Source organism: Terrapene carolina, unplaced genomic scaffold (genome assembly GCF_002925995.2).
Source record: "Terrapene carolina triunguis isolate 2854851 unplaced genomic scaffold, T_m_triunguis-2.0 Scaffold558, whole genome shotgun sequence".
Taxonomy (NCBI): Eukaryota; Metazoa; Chordata; order Testudines; family Emydidae; genus Terrapene; species Terrapene triunguis.
The window spans coordinates 13965690-13978627 of NW_020664909.1; the positions used below are offsets into that span (position 1 = coordinate 13965690).

Consider the following 12938-nt stretch of genomic DNA (forward strand, 5'->3'; position numbering starts at 1 on the left):
TTGCCCTCCCTTCTTGGATTTTGTCTGTTTGGGGGAAGAAGGGGGACAGGTGAACTGGAAGGAATGAGCTTCACCATCATATCTGCCAGCTACATTGTCACCTGGGACCCTGTTGGGTCTTTGTCTACTGTGACACTGTTGGGTCTTCCTCTCCCTGCTCTGACTAGACTAGGCCAGAAAGCAGGAACCACATGACATCGCTACCTCCATTGTTCCCTGCACACTCTAGGGCACCCACCTTTACCCTTCTGTGGGCTCAAGGTGTAATCTTACATCCTGTGGGTTTGTGGGGTCTTTTACTAGTGAAAGAGCCTTACACAGTAATATCCCTAACCTCTATTTATTAACAATCACCAAAACAGAATGCACGCACTAAGCATACAATGCTCACCACTCCCAATAAGGCAGACAAACTTTTCCTGCTGGCCAGTCAGGATCAGGTCATTCATGGAATCCCGCTTCTCACGCTATAGTTGGCAGGTTGCTAAGGTCTGGCAGTTCTGATCTTGGGCTGTGTCCTGGAGTTGGTTCCAAAGAACTTCCTTTGGGACCCTAGTTTATATAGTGAAACTGGAGTCCCACTTAGCTGTACCTTAACCGATCATTTTACTAAAGAATTACAAAATAATTCTTTGACCAATCCGAACATATTGCAAAACAATTCGTCACCCAATCATACCTCACCATCTTAGTTGATTTACACCTTGAAAAATTGGTTATGTTGCAAACAGAAACAATCAAAGAACCAGATAGAAACCATACAGATAAACAATAGAGAAGCAGGGACTATAAAGGCAAAACAATAAAGAAATAGAGATTTCACACCTATAACTGCTAAGTGATTCCTTGCCAGACAGAATGATGTCAAACAAGTTTTTCTTTAAACATCTTAAGATCTGTTTCTTTATCTGGTGATGGTGGGTGCTATTAGGACAGGATCGCCTTCTTAACAGCCCAATATTGCATTGTTTTAGATGGAATGTGAGGATGTGACTTTCTGCTTCTTGGCTCATGGCTGCTTCTCTCCTAATATGGCTGCAGAAAAAGGCCTCCGACCTTACACCCCGACTTCATCTAGATCCCAAACGCTACCTGGAATATGAGACTTTGGTTCTTGCTGTCATACTCCCTCCCACACATGTCCTTTTTCCTTCTCCCCCCACCCCCGCACACTTCTTCTTTCCTCTCTCTCTTTTTCCTCTGGCTAATAACACTGCCTATCTTAATCAGCCAAGACAGCTCCACCCTTTGCAATACTGCTGTGAGCCTGTCATCATAAAGGTAGCCAAAGGCAAAGCTTTAAACTGCCTGATACTGGTACAAGTCTGCCAGGGCCTGAGTAGCTGATAAGACTCTGTGCTGTGCCATTTTTTCCCCAGTAGCCATGTTGTAAGGGAAAGTCAACACCCGAGACAGAAGCTGCATTTTCTATATTTTTCTGTTCTTTTCTCTCCCCTTTTGTGTGTATGTGTTAGTCTGGTTTTGTTTTGAAGGAAGCAGGATCAGATTCCTTCAGCAGCTCCAGCCCATTTCAACTAACTTTTCCCCAAAAGGACATTGTTACCATCGTTGACACCATCTAAAAGACTGTCAGACAGGGAGTTTTCCTTATAAAAACTAGGTACAGCTAAAGGGAAAGGGAATAAGGGATACTGTTAAAACAAAAGCCTCACATAAGGCCAGGTCTACACTACGGCATTACTTTGGTATTAATACATCGCTCAGGGGTATGAAAAATCCCCACTCCTGAGCAACGAAGTTATGCTGACGTAAGTGCTGGTGCAGACAGCGCTGTGTCAGCAGCAGAGTTTCTCCCCTCAACATAGCTACCGCCTCTCGTGGAGGTGGATTAACGGTGCCGAAGCCGCGTTTCAAGTGTAGACCTGCCCTCATACTTTACATGTGAAATGCTTTAATGGATTTTTCCTTCCTTTTTCTGTGCCTTTTACAAAAATTTGTAATGGTGGCTGATGCAAAGGGAATAAGCCAATAACAACTTGACACTAACACCACACTTAACTGTTTAATACTGTAACAGGGAACAGGAGCTTTCTTAACGTCTTATCCCTTGTTGGCCCCAGACACCCTCTTTTCAACATAGCAGCCCCGGAGACCAAATCCTGGGGGAGAATGAGGCACTGCACTCTGCCCATGCTCCATAGGGCTCCTTGTGTCTTTCCCAGCAGACTCCTTCCTAAATGCTCAAGAGGGGTTTGAAACACCTGTGTGTTTGCACAGTACTGCTAATTACGGGTGAACCTCACTAAGCCTGGAGTTCAGTTTCAGTTCAAAAGCCCCTCAAAGTTCAAATGTTTGTGTGAAGCTAATCTAAAGCTTTCAAAGGAGGTGTTTATGCTATCTACATAACACACCTCCTCTCAGCAGACCTCAGCTACTTCTTAAACCTGCCAGCTAGTCCCTGAAGACCCTGGAGGGTGATCTTTCTTTCTCACCCAACAAGACCTCCCAAGGCAGGTTAAATGTGGCAGCAGGAGAATAGTAAGACTTCCCCACATCCCTTCTTCTGGGACATGGATGTAGAGGTCAAGGTCCTTAGCTGAACATCAAAGAAACATGTGGCTCAGGTTCTGTTCTCAAGTTGGGACAAAATTGGGGGGAAATTCTGATATTTGAGGCTTGCACTTTCCTAAATCCCTGCAAGTTGTTCCTCAACCCTGGGTAAAACAATGGTCCGAGAACCAGTTCCACTCTGCTCGTGTGTGTGACCGAAATGCAAATGTTACGGTGAGCAAGAGGAGGAGGAGACAAGAGGTGCCAGGGCTGTGCTGACACACCAAAAGGCTGCTGATCAGAAGTAGAACTTCATCTCGCTGGCCAGGAGCTTTCTTCGCGCAGGGACAGTTTGGAGATACGATTTTGAAAATGAACTTTAGGGGGATTTTTCTAGCCAAGTGCCTGGTGGTTTTATTCTCCTGTGTAAAAGGTGAGTTTGCACCAGCTTTTTGCTCTTTCAGGCTGGCTTTGCTTAAAATTGCACTTAAAGCATTTAAAACTGTGGTAGATTAACACCCATTTCTTGTACCCAGACAAGGGTGATGGATATCTTAACGGGGTGCTGAATTAGGCCCATCTATGTCACAATGATAATTGACTCTGGGATCCCAGTTCCAATACGGCTATAATTTTCAAGGTGGATGGGACCTATAACTGCACTGTCCCAGGTTTCACCCAGTTATGAGAATTTGGGGTGGTCTTGTCCACACTGCACATTTTAAGCCTCTCCCCTGACTCAGTTATAGTTGAGGAGCAAATTATTACCAGTATGTTTTAGATTATTCCTTTAATAGTGCTTTTAATATAGAAATGTGTAAGCAAAATTAAATGTGACTGATCCCATCCCTGCCACACATCTTCTACTAAAGCTAAATAGTGAAGCTTGGGGCAAGATGGATGATCTGATAAAAATCCTTGGATCTTACTTAAATATCATGGGCCACATTCTTCCCTGGTTTAACTCTCCTAAAATCAGAGATGAATTTGGCTCCTTGTCTCTAGAAGAACTATCACTATTGCCAGAGCAGTGCAGTGCAAATAAATCATTTAAAGAGCGTTACACAACCCTCTGAATGGGAGTGAGCCCTTATGAAGCTGCGAAGATCAGATATTTGGGGAACTGGCAATGGGACCTTTTAGGGTAAAATCCTGGCCCCGATCCTTGGCCATTGACTTTAATAGAGTCAGGATTTCACCCTTAAACTCTTAGAGCTTGATCCTGCCAAGTTGTCAGCACTCTGTCCCCAGTCCAGGCAGAGCTCTTAAATACATGCTTCACTTTCAGCATGCGAGTAGTCCCACTGACTTCAAAAGAACTATTCACGTGCTTAGATTGAAGCATGTACTCAAATGCTTTGCTGTTGGGGCCAGGGTGCTCAGCTCCTTGTAGAATCGAGCCCCCATTGTTAAGCACATGGCCTCACTTTTCCCATTGGTAAAATGGAGATAATGGTATCTGCCTTACTTTGCAAAGTGCCGTAAGATCTCTTGGCTATTATTATTTTATTTAGCTTTCAGTCTGGGGGGACCCACGACCTGAGCTTGCTATTAAAATATTTATAATAATACGTTGTAAACAGTTTTAGCATCAAGTTAACAATCCTTTATCTGACACGTATTAATATAGGTAAGTGTCAGCATGGAGTTTTTCCTACTGCCCTCAATGAAGCTGTTGCATTTTTTTCGTAACCCTATTCAAGAGCGACTTCACTGTGTAGACCCATTGCTCTTTTCTAGTAATGAACATTTTATTAAAGGGAAACAGAACTGTTGACAGTGCAAGTATTTTTTGCACAGGAATATTAACAGAAAGGGGGATAAATACAAATGATCATATGGTAGGGTGGGGTTGGTCTAGGTTGTAAGTTATATTAGGTACATACATATTGTTGTTATTTCTAGTTATAGCAATTATTTTTTAAAACTTTGATCTAAAAATTTAGTTGCAATTTTGGCTTATAGATTAGAACAAGTAGTAGTGGATTCAGTACACAAGAACCATTCATGAATGACTGGAATAAATCCAACAGTAGATCATTTATGATGGTTGTTTAATGTTTTCTATGTACAAGGATTAGATAAATAAGGAATATATTCTTGCTATGGACTTAAAACAGACTCTTGATTTCCTTGAATGGCTCTATTTGTTTAAAATGTTTGAAACTTTAAAAGTGAATACTTCTTTTCTCAGATGGGTAAAGTATTATCAGTGTAGCTCCTTTTAGTTCACCACACATGAATCATCCCATCCTCTTTGTGACGGCAATCTGAGCAGTTTGTAGCTAAATTATGATCGCTCTGTCCTTTGCAGAGTATTTCAGTTGGCACTGTCAACAAATATTGTTTCATTGTCTATACAGAGGACTTAGTGTTGTTTGTTTGGGATGCTCAGACTTCTGTTCCAATGATTCGGGAGACCAAGCAAACTTTTAAAGACCTATCAGGATTGTCTGTCAAAATACTATTGAGCTTTCCTTCCTCAGGATTTTGATCAACTTTTCCCTCATCTACACATGCAAAATATAAATGATAGAATATGCAATACAAATAATAATGAGTAGCAATAACTCTAAATATCTGGGAGTAATTTTGAGGAGTAGCAAGTATCTGAATTACATTTTTTTTCTTTGTCAAAAATGCTGCAGGTTTTACAAAGGGCTTTGGTGCTCCTGTTAACACTTATTGGGAGAACGAATATTATTAAAATAGTTACACTTCCAAGAGTGAGTGATTTCAGAATGTTCCCTTAGAAATGCCGAATGCTTTTGAAGAAACTTGATAGCTCAATAATAGCTTCCCTTTGGGCTGGCGAATGCATTGCATGAAACTCTTCATCCTCTCACAGGCTCTAATGGGCCGTCTCTCTCTGATTTCTCGAATAATTATTTTGCTGCACAAGCATGATAGTCTAATTTTTTTGATTTGACTCCAATATTACTATTACACAAAGCAGCAATTAGTTTTCAGTTTTCCTCGCTGTGATGTATTTTATCGTATCCTAGATCTAATGAAAATTTTATAATAAAGGATTATATATTATAATAAAAGATTTATAAACCTAGTTTCTCTCTATGGAGAAAAGAACTTACACTGTGTAAAAATAATTCAGCATAGCTCACCATGCCTACCAGTATAGCTTTATCCTATAGATTAGAGAGGAATTAATTTAGCAAATGGAAGATTGAAAGTTTTGCTGTTAATTAATTTATTTTATTTGAAACTTACAAGCATGTATTTAACCTGTCTGATAGTTTCAATATTATGTATCAACTTGCTTATGCGGTACGGACTAAGAATCTACACAAATGTTTGTGTGGAGTCAGCTTCTCATTTGAAGTCCCCTTCAGGCAAAATCTGTGCTCTAAAAACCCAATCTGCTATTACTATTCAGTATGCAGAGGCTGTGATTTTTAGATTTAGATTTAGTTTGAGATAAATGGACATGAGATCTTGTGACAGAACATACCATGGGAAGATAAATGCTGCTTTATATGTAACAACATGAATAAGGCTAAACAGCCTTTACCTTTCTTAATAATACCAATATTTAGCCCTTATGTGACAGCTAACATCTTCAGGTGCTGAACAACCACTTGCAGTAGCACCCTTGTGAACTGGGTATTATCCGTTTTGCACAAAGGGAACTGAAGTCAAAGGTGACCTGAAAAGAGGGGAAAAACCTGCCTTTGGGCTTGTGTTTATCAGGTGATAGTACCCATGAAAGAGAGCTCTTGGAGGGAGGGAGGGAGGGAGGGAGTGTATCCTGTGGTCACAGCCATGCAGGAAGGAGAACCTCTGGGTCTTACTCCCACCTCTGTCACTCACTCACTGTGTGACCTCAGGCAAGTTGCTTAGGCCAAGATTTTGAAAAGTGACTAATGATTTTCAGTGTTCAACTCAAGACACATTAAAGGAGGCTAATTTTTCAGAAATCGCTGGGGGCCTGAGATGAAAGCAGCTATATAAATGCCCACCCTTATCAATGAGGAGTGGTTTGGGAAATAAGGGAAAAGTGGGAGATTAACTTTGTGACCAAGTTATTTAATGCTGCAGTGTCTACTGTTAACTCTCATCCATAGATGCGTTGGACAGACACTAATCGAGCTGTATTGTTCTTCCCCTGTTTTGAAGGGTCTGCAGATGAAGCCCATAAAGTGTATGGTATTCGGAATGGTTCTGTTTTCTTGAACATTCCTGATTTCAAAGTGGAAAAGCAACAGGAAGTAAGATGGCTCAAAAATATATTAAGCCTCACGAAAGGCAAAGGTTCTGTCGTGAAATATTACAAGGATGAGGAAAAGTATGAGCAGTTCCCCAATGGAACCCTGAAAATAGACCGCCTGGTGGAAGAGGACAGTGGAAATTACAAAGTGACCGTGTACAATGGCACGGGAAGTCTGCAAGTGGAGAAGAACTTAATTCTGAGCGTTCAGGGTGAGTCATCTTCCATGTCCCTCCCACCATAGCTGGGTGAGCCCCCTTGTTCCCATTCTCTTCTTCTGCTGAATGGGTCTCCATCCTGTTTCCTTGTGGTCTCTAACTTTGCCGCGTGGGCTCCTTTTCATTGAAGGGTTAGCTCTTCTGCATCTATTCCCTTTCTCTGTTCCTGGGTGGGTTCCTCCTTTTCCTTTCTTTCCAGGTGAGTCTCCCTGTTCCCTTCTTTCCCTCTATTCCTGCTGCTTAGTCCCTCCGCTGTCTGATTTCTTCTCTCTCACATCAGCCATGAAATCTGTCGAGCAAACAGACCTGCACTGGTATCGATGAACAATGGAAGATGTTATCTCAGGTCACACTGAGCCTTTTTTTTTTTTGCCACTCAAAATATCCAGAACCCCTAATGTATATACATTTGGGAGGCTGGGGTCTAACTTGGGGGGGAAAAATGGAGGTAGGACCCTTCCAAGCTCCTCCCTCAAATTAATAACCCACTTGAGACATCAAAATGAGATGCCATTCACGATGGATTGTGGAGATGTTTAAACGGTTTGCACACTCTGCTGGGCTCGGCTCCCCTAACTGGGGTTCAAATATACCCCTGGGCTCCGCTAGGCTCCTTAAGCTTGTGTTCTTCTCCATAAGACACACATTTTGGAGCCTAAAAAGACAGCTCAGGAGAGTGCTGGTACGCGTGCTGCTGCCCAGTTCAAGCCCTGATTTCACAACAGACAGTGAAACCTTTCTTAAGCAGCCATTCAAGGTACCTTTAGGTGGTTTGACCAGTGTGATGTGGAGCAGAACTGTGCTCTGTACATTTGGAATACTTAGGCAGTCTCCTAAAACAGGAGGCTGCTGAAAAAAGCCTGAGATCTTGCACAAATTTCTGTAACATGAAGATTTTCCTTCGACAGTACTTGGTTCTCATGACTTGCTTTTGAGCCTACCAGCTTGCTTGCATGTTTACATCCTGCATTAATGTTGAACTGCTGCATTTGAAGCCTGACAATTAGTAAATGATTCAGTAACTGGCCCCCTATTTATTTGTAATTAACTGGGTCTCCTGTTCACCTGTTCCATCCCTTATAAGCAGTGCTGGTTTGAATTTTTTTCTATTTAGAAATTCTGACAAAATTTTGAATTTAAAAAAAAGGGGGAACTGTTTGGAATTTTTTTTTTCTTGTTTATTGACCAATTATTACAGCTGATTGGAATTTTCTGAATGTCAAGATTTTGATGACATTTAAAAAAATTTAAAGAAAAGAAACATGAGCAGAATTTTAAAAAATTATTATGACATTCATTCCTGATTTTCTACTAACTTGACTTATAAGCTGAAGGAAAAAAATACAGATATCTTTAATGTTTTAAAAGTTTTTCTTTATGGGGATAATTGCTGTTTAGATGGAGGTGACCAATGTCAACTCAGACATCTTTGACAGCATGAATGACAAACTCTCTGGTGGGTAGATCCACCCTCTCAAATTGTGTGTGGACACCTGCTGCCACCAGTGTAAGGCTGACTGATTTGCTCAATGTAAAAGTAAAAAGTTGCTTCTCTTCCTTCCCCCTCCCAGCCCCCGCAACTGATGTGCCTGCAACATCAACCTGGACTCAGAGTCAGGGTGGGCTCTTTCTGGCTTATGTACCATTGCCAGTAATAGAGATTCCGCAAGGGAAGCTCCATTACCAATTCACTGTGCATAATAGGAAACCGAAACCAGCTTATTCATAGCTTCACTGCCTCTGTAGTGCTAAGACGATGTCTAGTCGAGTCTATGTTCTTCTACTGCAGTCATCACTGTCGTATCGGAACACATTCCAGCAGTGTGTTAAGCAATGTGGCGAAGACCTGGGCTATACACTTATACCATCATGGCTATGGCAGACAGGGATGTATTTGTTTTTATTATTATTATTATTATTATTATTATTTTTACTGACCTAGCTTTTCCAGTCTTTCTGGTGCCCAACGCTGAATGCAAAGTTGCAGATGCAATCATGCCAGAGCTGCATAGAAGGAGACTATTTGTCTCTTTGCTCTACGATGTAAAGCCTTCATGTAAGTCCTCCCTGCATAGCATAGTTTCTCTCCCATAGTAACTGCAATGTGTATTTGCTTACATTGGACTGATGGCCTCCTGTATGGAAGAGAGGAAATACTGTGGTCTCCCTACAGGCCAACCAACCACCTTTGTGTCTGAGAGCCTGTGTAGTATCTGAGGTATTTGTGGGTGGAGATAGAGCAGCAGTTGATGATTTGCTCTCCTTGGCTCTTCCCCCTGCTCTGAGCTCAGTTTTCCACACACGGATCTAGGCGGGAAGTGTTACATCTTTGAGCAAGGTAATATAGATACAGCTCTGGGTCCTCTCCCTGGTTGCTAATGAGCAGCCATCTCAGCTAGTGCCAACTCTGCTCCGGAAACAGAGAGGGAGGTGGTTAGTGGAGCCTGCAAGTTGACTCTAGGCTCTGCATGGATGGAATAGAGTTCCTGTGTCCATGGACCCCTGAGAGCAGAGTCGTTGGGAGGGTTTGCAGTCTCCCAAGTCTGCAGGATCCCCTAACTCCTCCTACCAGATGGGATAATGCAGCAAAAATTTTGCAGGGGGAACCTGGTAGTTTGCTCCTCCCTTCAGCCATGCCTGCGGGGGTTCTCCATGAACTAGAGCAGTGATCTTCAGACCTCAGTGGTTCAGGAGCCAAATTAGCGATCAACATTACCCAAAAGAGCCACAGTAGTGTGAATTCCTTGTTTCATTTACTATAGTACTGTTCATATTCAAACAGTATGATGGGAAATATTTAGTGTGTGTATATATAATATAGTATGTAGTATTCTCACTGCAAATAAGGTAGTGCAAGTTGATAACTTAATTGGTTAATAACACAGTAAAAGCATCCTGATTGGTTAATAACTTAGATTTGAAATCAGTGTTTTAATATCATGTGCTGCAAAGAGCTGCAGGGGACCCATTAAAGAGCCACTTGTGGCTCCTGAGCAGCAGTCTACTGAGGCTCTGTCTATACTGGCACTTAATTAATGTTGTTAAAGCTGTTGTGGCTCAAGGGTGTGAACACCCCCCACTCCTCCAATGGCAAACGTTTTAACAACAAAAAGCACTGGTGTGGACAGCGCTTCGTCAGCTGGAGCTGCTCTCCCAGCACTGAAGCTACCATCCCTCATTGGGGGTGGTTTTATTTTGTCGCCTGGAGAGCAGCTACACAGCGCACCGTACAACAGCACGACGGCAGCGGCCGCCGTTGTAAGGTGCGCAGTGTAGACATAGCCTGAGCTAGAGTGATCTGGCCCACTACGTTTCAAAACAGCATAGGTCGAAGGGACTGGGATCCTCTCTCTGTAAATAAACAATGAAATGTTATCTCAAGAAAAAACACTCTACAGATCTGCAGGGAGGGAACAGCGAGGAAAGTGACAATGAGTCATAAAGGTGTTAAACTTTTTATAAAAAAACAAATATGCAGACCAGTGTTGAGCTGGCCTTTTCTTTGTTTTTGCCATATCCCATCCCCCCTCAGGTCTAATTTGCTGTTCGCTCTCCCCTTTATTTTTTCAGGCATTGCTACTTTCCCACTTTCTCTCTCACTCCTTTCACAGGATCATTTTGTTATGTTCTGCCCATGCCTCTAAAATCCCTCCAGGTTCCTTTGTATCATTCTGTGGATCTTGCCTGTTCTAACAATGAACTTTTTAAAATTAGAAATCTTCACAGACTGATTGCCTCTTCTATTCTCTTTCAGAAATGGTCTCTAAACCAGAAATCAAATGGACGTGTTCACAAAAGTCCATAACGGTGACATGTGAGGTGAAACAGAAGAACAAACCTACTTTTCGTTTGCTTGAAAATAACAAGACAGTCTCTGCCAAGAGAGAGACAACAGATGCAAATGACATATGGAAGACTGAATATCAACACAAGGCCAAAAGCCGTACTGCAAAGTTCCAATGTGAAGTTAAAAATGACGTTAGCATGAAAACTACTGATCAGGAAATCAAATGTTCAGGTACAAAGTCTATATTGCAAAAAGGTTACCTAATCACAGCCCACAAAGAGTTACACATGTGCAGCTGTCTCCAGGGTGCTGATTCTAAAACCAGTGTCAGCCCAATAAAATAACTGAGGGAATTGACATGCAGTAGGTTTTAGGCAGCGCTACACAGCAGGAAGCAAAAAACAAAACCCTTTCCCCCCCCAGCTGTTCTTCTTCATTATTTCTACAGCACCAACAATATCCATTGCACTGCACAGATCATTACAATATCAGGGGTCATTTTAGTTGGGTAGAATAAAATTACCCAAGTTGAAAATTGGTCAGGACGTCCATTAACACCCTACATTTCCCAATAATGGGCCTGATTCTCCTCTCTCTTAATCCAGATTTACACTGTACACCTGTGTGGCTTCATTGACTTCAATGGAATTGCTCTGGATTTACACCAGTGTAAGGCTGTGCCTACATTACAGGTGGTACAGTGGCATAGCTGTAGCGCTGCAGCTGTGCCACTGTAGTGCAATGGTCTAGATGTTTCCTACAGTGACAGACGAGTTTTTCCATCACTATATTTAATCCACCTCTCTGAGAGGCAGTAGTGAGGTTGACAAAAGAATTCTTCCATCGACCTAGACGTGTCTACACTGGGGGTTAGATCGACTTAACTACGGTGCTCAAGTCACAAAACTTTTCATGACCCCGAGCAACATATTTAGGTCAATCTCGTTTTTAAAAAGTTAGGTTGCCCCAGCTACGTCACTCAGAGGATTTAACCCCCACTGTAGACAGCGCTAGGTTGACGGAAGAATTCTTCCATCGACCTTGCTACCCATGCCGATGGGAGAATCTTTCCCTTCAGCATAGGTAGTGCCTACGCTGAAACGCTACTGCGGTGGTGGAGCTCTGCCGCTGTAGTGTTTCAAGTGTAGACACGCCCCAAGTGACAGGAGAATTAGAAGCAAGGAAGTCTTGATCTTTTCCACCCTTTGTATCTAAGAAGTCAGTGGTGCCACATTGGCAGATGGATTCTTTTGATTAAAAACCTGGATGTCATGATTGTGCTATTTAACATGTGCATATAAAGCATGGGCTTCCTTTGCAGTGAGCTTTTGGGAAATTAGCTGTGAAACTTTTAGGAGTTGATCGGCTTAAATGAGCAATCAAGTAGGCTAGGCCTCAGGTGTAGATTTTCTTAAAGGAAAAAGGTTTTATAAAATTTGCTATTCATAGAAATGTTTTCATGAAACTTTAGAGGGGGAAAAAGTCACTGGAAATTTTGTTTGTTTCTTTGTTTGAATTGAAACTGTGTCCTGCAGTGTTGGGGAGGCAAGCCCAGCAGCGCTAGGCTAGTGTGCAGTCAGTGAAACACACCTGAAACTGACCAGTCTTTTCTTTAATTGTCCAACTTGGGTGAAATGCAAGAAGTCAACGAATGAAAAATTTAATCAGATCTCCAAAATCCTTTCACTTTTAATAATCTACAGCGTCAATAGAAAAATTGTTTAAAAACTAAATTTTATTACCTATGTGTTATTTTTAGTCTTTTAAAAGTAATATCTGAACAGCTTTGGTGGCTTCCCACCTGCGGTGAAGTCCTGTGGCCTGTGTTATTCAGGAAGTCAGACTAGATGATCACAATGGTCCCTGCTGGCTTTATAGTCTAGGAATCTCCATTTATGCAATTAACTCTCACATGTTTCCTTTGACCTGTTAATCTGGGCATCTGGCACCTTCAGACACCAAGAAGTTTAACAGTAACATAAGTAAAATTGACAATCAGGTGGTAGAAACCTACATACTTATTACAACAGGAACAGTGCTGCAGGCTTTACCCCCGTAGTTTTACCAACAGCAGAACTGGGCATTTATAGCTATTCCAAAAGAATCATACAATCTAAATTAGAGATCCCAAAGGTTAAATCTATTATTAGATTACACTGCTCTACAGCCAAAATGCTTCTGAAATAAATGTAGTCAA

At 41.9% G+C, this 12938-nt stretch overlaps 1 protein-coding gene across 1 annotated transcript in view; it reads left to right on the forward strand.

The window, feature by feature from the left end:
- Positions 1 to 2883: 2883 nt before the first annotated feature.
- CD2 (CD2 molecule) overlaps positions 2884 to 12938 on the forward strand; it is a 19404-nt gene continuing 9349 nt past the window's right edge. The window contains exons 1-3 of the mRNA XM_026658980.1: positions 2884 to 2944; positions 6646 to 6948; positions 10709 to 10972. Coding sequence (XP_026514765.1) covers positions 2884 to 2944; positions 6646 to 6948; positions 10709 to 10972 — 628 coding nt within the window. The remainder of the gene's footprint in view (positions 2945 to 6645; positions 6949 to 10708; positions 10973 to 12938) is intronic.